Source organism: Ooceraea biroi, chromosome 3, assembly GCF_003672135.1.
Source record: "Ooceraea biroi isolate clonal line C1 chromosome 3, Obir_v5.4, whole genome shotgun sequence".
Taxonomy (NCBI): Eukaryota; Metazoa; Arthropoda; class Insecta; order Hymenoptera; family Formicidae; genus Ooceraea; species Ooceraea biroi.
Genome location: NC_039508.1, coordinates 5,033,650 through 5,049,279, shown reverse-complemented (window position 1 = coordinate 5,049,279; position 15,630 = coordinate 5,033,650). Strand labels below are relative to the sequence as shown.

General features: G+C 45.9%; 1 protein-coding gene across 1 annotated transcript in view; it reads right to left on the bottom strand.

The window, feature by feature from the left end:
• LOC105288120 (protein turtle) overlaps window positions 1-15,630 on the bottom strand; it is a 227,363-nt gene that overhangs the window by 59,160 nt on the left and 152,573 nt on the right. The window contains exons 5-7 of the mRNA XM_026968303.1: window positions 8,195-8,322; window positions 7,335-7,508; window positions 6,414-6,742 (exon numbers count right to left, since the gene is read on the bottom strand). Coding sequence (XP_026824104.1) covers window positions 6,414-6,742; window positions 7,335-7,489 — 484 coding nt within the window. The 5' untranslated portion in view covers window positions 7,490-7,508; window positions 8,195-8,322. The remainder of the gene's footprint in view (window positions 1-6,413; window positions 6,743-7,334; window positions 7,509-8,194; window positions 8,323-15,630) is intronic.

The window sequence follows — 15,630 nt, the reverse complement described above, 5'->3', positions numbered from 1 at the left end:
CGACGTCGCTTAATGCCCGGCTAACTTTAGTAACAGTCGGGCCTGGATGTTGCACTCGTTCTCGTCAAAGCTGGCACGACGTCGGTCGGTCGTCGGGCGGCCGACTGCAGAGGGGAAAAGCCGACAACCGAAACCGCAGAAAATCGCCGACATCAAGAGAGAGAGAGAATCACACACGACCGCGAAGGAAAGGATTGGAGCACGTCGCCGGCCGAGCCCGATGGCATCCATTTCGAATAATGGACGTGACTTTGATACCTATCCCCTTTGAGATTCTCCGTGTCGCAAATACGGCACATTTTTGGCGCTTGTATGCATGCATGTATGCATACATATGTGCGCGCGACAAAAGGGACCATAATAAATCTCTCCTCGGGCGCTCCTGAAGCACTCGGATATGCACCCTCACAGCAACGGTCCCGTCATTGCGCGTTCCAGATGTGTTCCAAATCGGAGGAGCTTTCATCGTTGAAAGAATATCGGACGAAATTTTAGCGAAACTGTACGTATAAGTGCGTTGCGTTAAGTGCGTTAGCTCGGTTGTATAATGCAAGATGCGCAGCGCCGTTATATTTACCGCGCTATAGGGATTATTAAAATTATTATGGCGTAATAGTCAGTACATTTTGCTACTGCTGCTGCTGCTCTATTTTGATACGATGTAAAATTATTGACCGAATAGTATAAATAACTCTCATGACAGAGTTTCCTCCGGAGGAAACATTAGTTTAATAATATTCGCTGGCAAGGTTCCCTCAAGGTAAGGTCTTCACTTGTGAATGTAAATCTGTAAATAACCGTAAATCGGTCGTTTGCGTTGCCAAATATATTCCGTCGTTTTAGCATTAATGTTCCAAGGTGCATCCATCGCAAACGACGTCTCCCGATACCAAGTTCTCGTGCAATGCACATCCACTATGGTCGGACGGATATGAACGCGCCACTTCGCGCACCGAAACCACCGCATTACGTATGCATTGTGTAATATCATGGATCGCGGCTCACCCGACGTTTGCCTCGCCGAAGTATCGGGGGGTTCGACATATTTCGCCGGGGGCAGTTCTCGATAAGGGATGTATGCGCTAACGCTCGACAACGCTCGGGGTCGCGAAGGAAGAAGTCGCATTGACTCGCGTATCAGACGCCGCATTTCCACGTTCAGATGTAACAGGTAACCGAAAACTCGAGGATTTCCAGTTCTCTCTTCTCTTCATCTTCAAAAATCGAAAAGATTAGAAAATCTCTCTCGCAAATCTCTGTAGCAAAACATTTATGCAAACATATATGCGTGAATTTTTCTTAATAGACGTCCACATTTCGTTCGTGATTTCGTCGCGATCTTGGTTCTGGTGATAAGCTACTCGTGCCAATCCGCCCTGAGATGAAATTTTCATCTCGCATGTCTATGCTCGTTGCGCAACGTCCAAACGTGATCGACGTTCCCCGACCGGCGCGTTATTAACGTAACGGGAACGGAGCTGTGACGATTTTATTAATATTGCACGAGACGAAACCGACGTGTGGCATCCCGTCTTCCTCTCCCCACTGCGCACAACCCTCTGATGCAACAACCCGTTTTAGTCCGCCTCGGTCGGTGTAGTATGCGCCACGAATAATAATCTGAACTCGGACCATACACAACTGACGCACATTTGCGCAGTCATTATCGCCATCGCCAGAGACCCTCCTGGGATAACGCGGCGTCCAAATAACCGTTTTTATTGTTGCTTGTTATTAAATTTTCAACGGCCTGTCTGCACCGCGCGTGTGCGCGACGGGAACATCTCGTTATCTCCGAAAAGCGAGTTCGCAAAATAAAGCCGCTCCGCGCCGTGTTTGGCGCGCGTGGAATACGCGCACATACGCACGTATATGTAATAATTATAATTACGCCTTGCGTGTCTGTGCGCAGAAAACGCTCACTAATTTGCCCGTCGAATGAGCCGATTACGTTTCTGCAAAGAGGAACCGTGCGCCGTGAAATGCTCACTCAGCTCCATCTTCGAATTTCATTTAAAATAGCGAGAGATGCTGAAATGCATATTATTTGTATTCCGCTTTTTGTCTTCGGACTTTACGCGACACCAGTGAAATAACATACGAAATCACGCACACGTCTCGTGATGACGTGAAAGCGTCGAACGAAATCGCGATGACTGCGCGCTTCCGCATTTCCCGTGATTAATTTTATTATCAATAATACGCGCGTACGCGACGCTGAAAATGATTTTGCCACACGAGTCTGCGGAAAACTCGGCCGAGAGTTCCTCGTATTACTCGATCATTGGAAAATCCGGAAGGAGAAGCGAGTAACCGGCGCGGAAGTTCCCTTTATGCGCGGAAAAGACTTTTCCGTTTCACAGCCCGTTAACTTTGGGTTTAGACAGAATCACTTCCACGTCGTTTTGGCAAGCCGCTTTTCGCTGCACGGCCATGTTTCTCCTTCCCAACGAAATAAACAGATTGAACAATTCATTCGAATGGGAAATGTATGCGGCCCGTGGACAAAACGCGAAAAATTTCTTTTACTTCTGCGATGTAAACGCGACACATTTCGTTCCCGTCCTCTCTGCTTGCGAAATAAAATACTGCGTCCCCATTTCAGCACGCGGGCTGAAACAAATAATGCGTGGGGAAACCGCTTTTCAATTCTCTTGATAAAAATTTTCATTCCTGTACATAATTGAAAGAGTAATTGAAATATTACACAAATTTCTCACACGGACAGGGTTCTAATTCCATTTTACAGAAGTTATATTAAGATTCGAAATACATTTCTCAGCGGACCGTTACAGCACCGTTTAGAATATAGAGGAATTTGTTATGGGAATGCAACCCCCATTGTACTGCCCACTGCGGCACGAACAAACACGGTAGCGTTAAAGCAAGCTCGCGGGAAGTAGTTTCTCATCTTTGCCAGTGAATTTTCAGGTGGCATCGAAGCGTGAAATTAGCGAGTCGTTCCATCAGCTTGTACACCGTACTTTCGTGTAAGCTAAATAGCCGGGCGTATGTCGAAGCGGCTGCGCGCACGAGCCAGCCGAGTCTGCTCAATCGACCAAGCGGAAGGCCGAGCAATTATCTTAACGAGCTCAGGATGCAAAAATACGTTTTTTAATTATTTCGAATAAACGAAACCACGCACAGAGAGCACGCGGCTCACTCGAAAAATCCCTTCTCACCTCGAAGGGTTTACCAGAAATCGATTGATTGCGCTCTTTGACGCGTGTTTTATGAGCGCATTGTCCCTGTCGGATACAAATTCGCACAAGTTTCATAAAAAGAAAGGAAGAAAGCGAAAAAGAAGGATCGCGTTCATTTTCCAGTCGTAACAAGCGCGCTGTAAATCTGACGGTTTAAGGAAGACACGATCGCGAAATCGCGCACGTTCAAGCTCAATCACGACATTACGGAGAATATACGCGACGATGATGCTGCAATTCTCGCTGTACGCGCGGTTATCGGCATATAACGGTAGAATCTCAATGTCACGCAATGCGTGCTGTCTGTCAAGAATCTTGCGCAATGTCATGACGGGTCATATAACCGTCGAGTGTCATCTTGGTCCTCGATCGATCAATCGTTCGATCGGCTGTTCTTTCCGTGTGTAATGACCACTTTATTGGATCCCATGGGTCAGCATAATATCATTCGCGACTCGTTTCGTCGTCTGCCATCTGTGACGACTTCAACGATCATGCTGTGACGAGAAAACCCATAATCGTCTGTCTGCGACAAACGCGACCACAAAGCACGTGGAATTTACGGTGCTACGTGTCGAAGAGAAGGATTCGTCGCAACCTACTCAGTCTCCCGAAAAAGAGCGGGGACACATCGCATTCGCGTTCTCTATTTCGGTGTTACGCGTTCATGCACGTCGCGTGCAATATGCATTATTCTTAAATAATGAAATATGCACGGCGCGCGTCCGCCATACGCCATATAGTGATTACGAACGCTGGAACGCGCCCTCGACGAGATTGAACATTGCAACGTTAACGCGGTAATGCGCGCGAACGCGAGCGCAAGAGTGCAGTAGAATTTAATTAAGAGAGTCCGTACACACAAAAATGCGTGCTCTATTACAAGTTACGTATTTCATTTCAGATATTTTAAATGACTTCCGCTGCTCTTCTCCGGCCCAACCCTCCCGGCGTACCCCACGTGTTTTACTTTGCGTATTTTATTCCACGTACACATACGCCGAATACCGCCATGACCGCGCAAATTAATGAAGCCCAACCGAGGAACAACCGCAGCATTATTAATTGAAGCGTTTGATCGTTACGATCTTGATTAAAAACGGCACTTCATAGGTAACACCGTCCCAATATTTACTCTGTCATAAATGTTTATAACTGAATTTCAAAGCATGCTTCCATATATATATATATATATGTACATATCGAATGATCTTTCTGTTGTCTGTGCGTCGAAACATTTTATCCGAAATAAATCGTCGTGATATTATTCGACAACGAGCATTCAGTCCGTCGCAAAAATGGAAAAAATTACATATTCAGAAAACAATCATCACACAACTGCCATAATTAATTGTATCACTTTTTTTTATCTCTCCGAGAGAAACGAGGCGACGCGCGTATCGCGGTAATGCCGACCTTTTTTGTATTATCGTCCCGCATGCGTGCCGTTAACGCAGTTATGCATATATTTTGAATGAAGCTTCGCGAGAGAGGTCGGACTTTTAATGAAATTGTTCGTGCTGATGAGAGTAACGAGCATCATAAGGATCCCCGTGTATAACGCACGTGTACATAAAAAAGAAGCTTGAAATGCAAGCAAGCGCGCGCGCGCGTGTGATGGGCGAGTGCGTCTTTTTTTTTCGTTGCGACGACGTGATTAAGATTCTCGTGGTTCAAAGTGCCACTGGTTGGTGTAATTACAAAAACAAAACGCGATGCAAAGTATAAAAATGCCTCTTCACGCTAAACTCTCTTTCTGCTTCCCCTCTTTCTCTCTCTCTCTCTTTCTCTCCCTTTCTGATTTCATCAAAATTAATCATGTATGACATGTATTCGCAACTCGATATACGATATACGATTCTAATTTCTCTCCTAAATTTAATTAATACATTACATGCGCGTTTCATATTTTATGCGAAAATACTGCAAAACGCTGTAAAACGCTGCAAAAATTGCAAAAACGTTTAAATATTAGTATTACGCTACGTTAACGAAAATATTATCATCGCGTTTGCGTGTAACCGCCTCATTTTCTTCGGGTATGACAATGTTCCGCGAGCTGGACCATTTTTCGAATTGTCGAACAGCCGAGCTGCCGCGCATCAGAACGAGTTCAAAGCGCTGATAAAAGGCTCAGTCTCTTTTCACGGCGCGGCCATTCACGTCGCTCCGATTCGCGACGGAAAATTCTTTCAGATTGAAAAACTCATCGGTATCGAACGCCGTGTGATGCCAAGAGAGAATATTCAGGATCGCTGGTACCAATGAGGTTCGCAATCCAGCCAGATGTGTCTAGGTCGACAAAATTTTCACGATCGGAATTTGCGTAATTATATATTCGTTGATGTGGAAGAACCGATCAATAATAACGTGCTTCGTTTTATGCTCCGACAATCTCCCATGTCGCGGAGATGCGATTTTAATTAAGATATAGTAAAGCTTCCCAAATTTGCCGCGACGACCTTACTCATATGCAAAGTTACCCTCGCGAAACAATCGCATCCCTGGAATGGTAAAATAAAATTTCGCAAGAAAGTCAAATTCATCTCGCGCGTTCATCTAGATCTGTGATTTAAAGAGATCAAACACCCGAACAATCTCCAAGTCGATACCGTTATCTGATGGCACGCGCGATCAGCTTATTTCGCTTCATTTGTCGATCCCGACCGACGTCCCATTACACACCGCAAGTCCTTCCCATCCCGCCGCTGTCGGCCTATGGACCATCGGATTTCAGACGCAACGACCCGTTTCGTGAGATACGGCATTAACGACCATTCGGACGTCCCGCCAACTAGCGAACTCTAATTTGCGGTCTCCGCTAATTGAGGAACGATACGTGGGACTGGCGTGATCGCGTCGCCGGACAAATGAAGAGATTTCTAGATGCGACAGGATCTCTCGCGTTGTCACCGTTCCGAGCTGCCATTAATTCCGTGTGAAGGTAGATATATCGTTCAGTCCATACGAAGGCGTATGACGCAGTGACAGTACAAATAATATTCAAGAAGATAAATAAGAATAATGAGCAAGAGTATTTAGTGTCACTGAAGCGTGAATTTTACGCGATAACGTGATTAAAACGATCGCAAATTTTCACGTTTTTCCCATCGAAAGTGAAGAGAGAGAGAGAGAGAGAGATAAATCTTGTATCAACGTGTGTATCTTTGTGCTTTGCAATAACAATAATTATGTGCAAAAGATGCATACCTGGCGTGACGAGGAGCGCGATGCCAAGGAGTAGAGCCCTTGTCGTCACTTCTACGATCCGTCGGAAGTCCCTGCGATACCACCGTAACCGATGCCTCTTCTCTTCGTCCTCGTCGTCGTCCTCCGTCTCATCGTTCTTATCCGCGTGCCCGAAAACGCTCAGGCAGAGCCGCAGCTTCCGGTACACCGCGCCGATCCCATCCGACTCGAGCATGCGTCGCTTTAGAGTCTCCTCTTTCTCGACCGCGTCGTTCTTCTGCCGCCAATACGGCCGACAGCCTGTGCAGGTGGGCTGACCGGAAGCGAGAATTGCTTCGTGGTCAGTCCTCCTAAGAAGAATTGTTTTAAACAATTTTTCTCTACGGCGGCGCTTGTGTCGTTGATTGCGTCATCAGTCGCAATCATTCCGCAGAGGAATCGTTCAACTTATAATCCTATTTATAAAATTGCGTTTATGATAACTCTTTTTTGATATTTCTTAATTTCTATGTATACCTACAAATCGATCACGAATAAAATTGAAATACGGTAAAATCCGTACCATACTTAGTCGCAAATTGTTTAATTCAACTATTATATTAGCTATATGCAAAAGTTTTAATCCTTTTTTTCAACGCTCTGATAATATTATTTAAACTTCAAATAAATTCTCGCTTTTGTACGTTTTTGAAAAGTTGGCATTGAAGTTCGTAAAACGTCATATGTCATGATTTGACGATAAACATAACCTCGAATGCATCCAAAGCGAAAACGTGCAAAAAGTGACTAAAACATTTACATACATTTAATACTTCATCTGGAACATGCGGGCGGTATTCCCGAGTGTATTTTCGCACATATTCTTCGTCGTACCCGAAATCCAAGCTCAAAAATAAAAATTCGCACAGGAATCTAGCCAAACGCACATTCGCGATTGCTCACCTGTCCTCGCGGTCGTCACACGCGGCGTTCTCCTCGGTAGCATGGTAGCCGTCGTGCCTTAGGGACCGAAGAACCTGCGAACAAGTTCCTCCGGTGCGCTGGAACTCGAGCCTTCGCCGGAGGTCCGTGGCTTGTAGCCCTCCTCCGCCCCCCATACCCCCGCTCCCATAGTACCTGCGGGCATAAGCGGTCGACGCCCGTTACAACTATAGCGTATACACGCTATATACATGCGGTCGTAACAATCGTCGACCAGTCCCGTCGTAGAAGTACGAACTACGACCGGTAAATGACACGTCGCTCAATATGTCGCGTAAACCAGAAGTACTTCGACGGCGTATAAGGAATCGTAAAGTATACTGCGCGTGCCGCTGAAACAGGCGGATCGTATACGATACGGTACGAGGTGACAGTAAGTAACGGCGGTGAGTTTCCCTCGGCTACGTGCTCGCGTACATCCGCGATATCGCGTCTGACCATTCCGACGCGCGAAGATCGCGCGTGTCTCTTAAGAGATAGTCGACGCGTCTCTCTCAGCATCTCTTCTCCGGAGCATCAACTCTGACACGCGAATATAATTCGTTGACAAAGACGGACCGCTCGCGTGAAAATCTTACAATTAGTTAGCGAAATCTTGGGCGCGTTAGAATGCTCTGCGCGTAAATTGACGGAAAGAAACGGGGTGCACGTAGAAAATTGGACAGACGAATCAATCTGATTGTGAGTATCTTCCTTTTTACGAGGATGGGGCATGAGGCGGGGAATGTAATTGACGCCTGGTGGGTTTCAAGCTATTCGGCTCGCTCATCCGGATTTTATTCTACTTGGTGTTTTTATTAACATAAACGAGGCTTGCTCACCCCTGTCGCTCCGCCACTACTACCGCTGCCTGGATCGTATGCCCTCGGTGCCGATTTTTACGAACCTCGCCACTTCCTCGTCCTTCTCAACAGCCACTTCAACCTCCACAGCGTGCCGCTCTCATCACCTGCAACGTAAAGGAATGTGTTTATCAGCAACATGATAATTGGGATAAAGTCAAGTGATGTTGCTTTGTTCGATAACAATGACATCCATGTATCGTATTATTGATGGTAATAATTTATTTATCCTATCAATTGTAATATATTAATAAATCGTTATTTGATACGCTTCCGGAATAATTTATTATTCCAACTGCACATCTTCGCACGATAATCATTAGTCCAGGCGTCCGAACGTGCGTGCGTACGCGTAGACGAGTGATTCCTTTGGCAGATGGTTGAAATTCCACGTGGGCGAAACATGAATCGATTCGATTAGCATCATACGTGATGCTCAGATGCGAGTCCGATTGATTCAATCTGGACTTCAGCCCCTACGAGCGAAGCTTAAGCGGACGTAGACGCTCCGAAGATGGATTGATAATTATATCATGTTTGGAGAATGCCACGCGTTCTTGCAGAAGGGAAGATGGTCGAGATACAGGGAATTAAATATCTCTAATCGTCGCAAGAACACGCGACGTGAATCACGTAGCTTGAGGAAGGGATTCAGCTTGAAGCTCAACGTTTTAGTCCCGCGCGAACGATTGCAAATGCCATTTTATTCAGCGCACCATCCCGTCGTGCATGCATTTTCGCGTGGCATCAATTATCCCTTCAAGTGGATTCGATGTTACCTGATAAAATTGGAATGGAATGCCGCGCGACCGGAGTTTTAACGGCGTTCCATCGATTGGAAAGCGCTTCAATAATTCGCAAGTACACTCAATAACACTGATTACGAAAGTAATGAGCGATGGAATTGTAAATTAGCAACGATTGCGCCCCGATGCTTAACTCCCACGTGGCGAGAAAACGGTCGCGATTTAATGCAAATTAGATTACAATATACGCATGCCGAATACATACATTACACGGCCGCGGAATAATGGCGGTGATCTCCTCCTCCCCGCGAGTTATTTATCGTGCGTCAATACGCGAAGATTTTACTTCATTCAGAGCACGTTCCTGTAATACTAACTCTGATGAGAATTACGACCATTCCGCTGGCAAACGGCATTTTGCCGGCGCGGAGCAGGTGCGTATTAGACGGAAGTCTTTTACTTGATGATTACGAGGTTTATGCGGAACGAGTGCCAGAGTTCGATGAAACAAATTGTCGAGGGTTATTAAAAGAAAAGTATATTGAGAGATATTAATTGTTAGACTTGAAACATTGTGCAGATAGAATTCTTTTTTGTTATATACAATATTTCTTTGCTAAATCTTTACTAGACAAAAGTTCTAAATTAATTTTTTTTATGTTAAATGGATAAATAATAGTCATAGTAGTGCACCGTAATCTATGTGCAAGCATTGCGGTAGGATTACACGATGCCGTAAGCTTTTATTTATGATCACCATCGTCTGCTAATGCCATAACATCAATCAGATGTTGTTACTCGCGCACTCAAGGTTCTCTCTTTCCGAGTCAGTTAGAAGATTAGGTGTACGCTTCCTTTAAGAATTGATGCAAGAGCAAATGAAAGTTCAATTTTTGCACGGCACAAATCATCTCAACTGTTGGTTAATCGTGCTCTGTGTATTGTTTTTATTGCTTTTTATTAGTTTCCTCAATTTATTTCGTTATTAAAATACTCGTATGGCTTTAATATTATCTCGTACAAAAAAATAATAAATAATTATTTGCGCGAGTGCAACGTCGCCAGTTCACAGTTTGGGTATCGCAGAATGTTACGTTCGATCGCGCAACTGCCGCGAATTTTCTGTCAGGCTGGGGCACGGACTAGAATTGACTTTTCGAACAGACATTGGTTACCTTACTATCTTCGACTTTATAGCCGATATGATTTCCCGAGTAAAGTCACGTTTTACTGCCTCGCGTCAAACTACCCTAACTCAGATAACGCGGTGGGTTAGAGATTCTTACTTCATGACCAGGGGTTGGAGCTATGAAGACCGGCGATTTCGCGTCTACAGCTTTAACCCCTTGCCTGCCTTATGATTTCTTTGCGACGCGTGCTGTGTGTGCCACAGTTAAACCCTTCATCATTGCATTGCATAGTTCGATATCATAAATCAAAAAACCAGTTGGAAAGATTTTATCTCCGTTTGTTAATCTTTAATTATTGATTTTAATTAATTAACTCTTTCCACTATTACATCGCTTTTTGATCAACGGTCGCTTTATCCATCGAACGGTGAAAAAAGGAGAGACAACTCGCGAAGCAGCGAGTGCACATTTGTCAGAGCCCTTTCCGTGAAATATTAATTTAAATAACCCGAGGACACGGGCCCGCAATCACGTTTTAATAATGCAGGCGAGCGGGTGACCTGCTGACCAGATTCCGCGTTCTGCCAGGCGCGTATTGCTCGCAGGATGAAGTTATTTTATAGCAGTTAGAACTATTTCCACAAGCGCAGAGTATGCGAGATGGCGTATAGACGACGGCCGGGGTATGTAGCGCGGTCGTCACCTTGGCTGAAGAGAGGAATGTGTCGGTGAATGGCACGACCGATGCTAATAGAAGGTGCAGGGACTGTACTGTTTGAACAATGGCACATGTCGCCCACGTAATTGTGGCCCACCAAAGGGGCTGCGACACCGGTTGTTATGACAACTCGTCTTCGTGTTCCTCGGTTATTAGCGCCGAGCCGGTGGGACTGACCAATTTCTCTCTCTCTCTCTCTATCTCTCTTCCTCTCTCCCTTGTTCGTCGCGTCATCCCTTTCTCACCTATGAATGATCTAACTACTGTCCGCGACATTCTCCTTTCTCCCTCTTTCTATATATATATATATAAAACACTCACCGGACTCGGTAGGGCTATAAATCGAACCGACCATGAGAAGTTCAGCACCGGACGTGTCGACAGCTCGAGTTCCGGCGAGTAAACATAAGAAATCGGCTCGATAAAGTCGCACATATTTCATTTTCACGAGCGAAAGTTCCCTCCACGGGCTTTTTCCTGCATTTTTCCTTTTTTTTTCTTTCGCTAAGTCCCAAGCGTGAAACTGTTTACGCCTCCTCGCCTCTTTATCCACGAATTATGGACTCTTCGTGCCCCTCGTGCAACCCCGTCATTGTCGCTGTTGGAGTAAGCGACAAAGGAGCTGTATCGGTAGACGGGCGAATCGATGGATCGTTGGATTTTCTCTTTTTTTTTCTTGCGTCGTTAACGCAACCTGCTTTGGCATAATGTAATTTGCATCGCTCGCCGCGTTCGGCCTGCTGTCATTTCAGGACAAAACGTAACAGCCGGCTAATTGGCTCGCGTCACGGTTACACGTCCCGTGTGACTTCATTCATTATCGACGTCGGTTGACGAAGCATGGAAAATATTGCTGCGTCGCGATCCCCCGGTACGACCACCGTTTCACGCCCCATTCCTCTCATGCGATTTTTGTCCGCGGATCCGTCGCGTTTCGACATCGCGTTGCGTTGCATTTTAGCAGGTTGCTCGCGATACCGGACATACGTTGTTCAAAGTCGATACGGGCCGGATGCGAGTGAATTACCTACGTACGCGCACAAGGTAAATTGCCGAAAGTTTTCGGCCAATTTCACTGACGACGCGCGCGTGAACTTCCGCGTGCGGCTGCGGAACAACTATGCATGCCCCCCCTCCCCCCCGGAAGTTCGACTATAGATCTTTGTTGTTTGCCGCGTACATGTATGTACGCGCATATATGCACGTGTTAACATAGTACGCGGATTTGCCTTACATTTAATATATCTGGTAGAAAGTTGCGAATTGCGAAATTACGAAATCGCGTTTATTTCGTAATTCACGCGGACGCGCGCAGGCTTTTCGGCATTAATAAACGTCAAAAGGGAGTTACGTGGATAGGTAGGTGCGAGCACGTAGAAAGCCGCGAAACGGTGCGGAAAATTCGACATACGCGAATTTACCATATATACGTATTTCCACGGCGAGATGCTAATGCGCGAAATGTCCTCTCTTGCTGCGCGTTTAAAGCGACGCAAATATTTTCGAGCGTGTAAATCGCGTTTGAAAAATTGTTACGCCGAATGTTCACAGGTAATTTGACTGCGCGGGCCGTACAACTCGATTTCGACGGCGTGGCCGAAAACGCGGCCCGATCAATTGCGTATAATTCCTATGCTAATGCTTTTATTCCCGTAAAACACGATGAACAATCGTTCGGGAATTCAAGTGGATTTCGCGAAATCGAAAATAAAATACTTGCCGAATTCCACCCCGGCAAACGCGTCCGATTGGCGCGCGGTAACGCAATTAAGTCGATCATTATCCGCATTGCCTCGATGGGTTTGTCATATACCGTGACAAACTGCCTGTGACCCTTTAAAAACTTCCTGCACACGGTTGTCCAACTTTCAACAACGGATTGCCATCTTTTGACGGGTAAACTTCGTAAATTGCCTCGGAACAACTTTGTCATTAGCCATTTTTGCGATCCTCTCCCAACCGTTCGCTGCTGCCACGTCGACTCGTGTCCTTCGTGTCGCGAAGGGAGAGATCATTCGAGCTTCCTCGGTCCTTCATCCAGCTGAATCGGACAATTTTATTAGCGATCACAGACGTAATTTTCTCCGGCTTGATGATCGACCTGATTAGCGGACAAATTGGCCCCGCGCGGAAACGCGATTACTCGATGCATTGAGTAATTAGCGGATCAAAGGTACACATTCTGCGGCTAATTTCGCGAGTGCCTAATAAATCTATATCGGTGCAATTATGGTGGAGCACCGGGATCCCAACTTCTCCTGGATCCTCTTAGATTCTCGACGGTGTATCCGCTGCAGGGCACTCCGTGCAAGGGTACGCGCGCGCTTGCACATGTATGCCAGCGGCCTCGAGGCTTTTCAAATATACGTGTATATATCGTCGCAGCGGCATGTCTATCCGTCGTGGAATCTATTTGAACGTCCTGCTGCACCGATGATGAGGATGTTAATTATTACCGCCAAGGTTCGCCTCAACTAAGAAGATCCCCGTCGGCGCTACAATCTCGGGATGAAAGCGAGGAATCCGAGGTCACCGAATGATGTTAAACCGCCGCTCCTCGCTGTTACAGCTGGCTCCTTGCTTGCGCGAGGTCGATTTTGTACATATCTCCTTTTATTAGAGTCTTCTTTTGGAAGGAGAGCGCAATTTTCGCCGCGACATTATGATTTTCTGCCTCTAAAACGTCCTTGATTCGGAGTTACCATGGTGGAGGTTTGCACGCTTTTACGCTCGCAGCATCTCAATCACGTTCCCGAGGAAAAGATTCTCGATGAAAAAATAATCGATCCCCGAGAATCCCTCGTTGGGGGTTGCTGCTTAATCTTGTGAGCTGTAATCTCCAGGCTTGCAACGCGCCCTCCGAGCGAAGCGTACGTAAATCGTTCAACTCGATCGGAAATCGATGGCAAAGGAAATTCTGTTACGTGAGTTCGCGGCCTCAAGTAGTCCAAGGTTAAACAATGGTTCATGGAATGACGCAATAGCTCTGGGAACAATTCCTCCCTCTGTCCAGAGAGCTGCCATTTAACTGCGAACTTTTTTCCACGAGACCTCTTCTGTAGAATTTTTCTTACGGACAATAAAGGATTCCTCGAGAAGCGCGGGCGTGCGTGTTGCAGCGTCGTTACCTCCGTGGATCACAATGGAGTCGGGAATTCATAATCACGTTACGCGAAAGCGAATACGGAGTCTTCGGTCTTCATCCTACCCGCAGCGTTTTCCCTTCAGAGTGTAGACTCTCGAAAGACTTAATTATTCAGTCTCAATTAAATCTGCCGCTCCCACGAATTGATCCAATTATACGTTGGTCGAAGAGAGTCGGCAAACTTTTCGACTTTGCTTGTTCGCGCATTTTGTCTAAGTAGGCTCAGAATAGTCTTTTGTCTGGACGCTTTCTCGGAAAGGAAAGAAAGGAATTCTTTCGACATTAACAGCATCTACGTAGACCGCGAAAGCAATTTATGCCAATTTATCTTCTTGTTGAAACTCAAAGCGTAACGTTCGTATAATACATCTACCGTTTCCAAAGTGTTGCGAATCAAATGTCGTAAATCAAAATAGTTATATTACAGCGATACGTCACATTATTTTGAAATTCATGTAGGCTCTCGAAATCTGATTTACGTCCTCCCCCAAAATAAACGGCTTACATACGATCACCGGTTTTACCCTAATATTCTAGCATTATTTCATCTCGCCTTCTATTTATCGTCCATCGAACCTGCCAGCGAAATTTACCAAACCCACATTCAACGTAAGTGAAATATATATGTTATTTCCACTGTTCTACGTGCGCGTGTGCGCACATTTTCCACTGGACTTTTGTATCACCTTTTGGGAGAACCCTTGGGGAATCGCTGGCCATGCTATCCGTACAGTTAAGAATCGCAGAAATTCTCGAGCACGAAGCTTGAGAGTCTCTTAGGATGCGTAGGAGAGATGCGAAATATAAGGATTTGGGAAATAAGGGCTATAAGGGGAATAAGGTTTAGCCCTGACAGTGGCACGGTCAGGAAACAGAGGGACTCGCCGATGATAATATTAAGAATAAGGAAGGAGAGTGTGCACAGAGCTCAAGAGCGAACGACGACGATGACGACGACGACGACGTCGAGAAGGAAACCAGATAAATAAAAGAAGAGCTGTACAGCGGGAGCGAGGTGTAAGGGGGATGAGCGTGCAATAAAAATGGTGTTGCTGTATGAAAGCGGATAAGAAGAGGAAAAAGGTAAAGGGAAGGGAATAAAAACCGGGCGGAAGTATGCGAGCGCAACGTATGCAGAAAAATAAAGGGAAGGTGTCGGAGGTAACAAACACAAAGGCGACGTTAACGAGAAACAATAAAAGTGTCGAGTAACGCAGAAAGAAAAAAACACCATGGAGGAAACAGCCAGGTAGTAAAATAGTAACTCGGGGAACTAAGTTAAGAGCGCGGAGGGGAGATATTCGAGTGTCGAAGAGAGGCATTCGAGTTCCTTAGAGAAACACAAAAGGTAGATAAGCAGCGTGTGGAGGGAAGGATTGAAAGGTACGATGAAGAGGGACAGAAGGACGCATAAAGGCGAAACAATGAGGACGCGTGCTGAGCCAAGGTAGAACGACAGGCCAGGACAGAAAGTGGAAGTGCTTTTAGATAGCGGATAGGAAGGAAGCAGACGTCTCGGGGAGAAGAGAAAGAATCATCCGAGGAAAGGGGGCGCAGCAGGGACTAATAGAAAAGTGGAGTAGGAGGAATCCGCTTTATGCAAATGAACGTCCGAAATACCCTCAATGGAGCTTCCTGTATCGATATTAAGGTCGTGCCGCTCGCAGGAAGTCCCT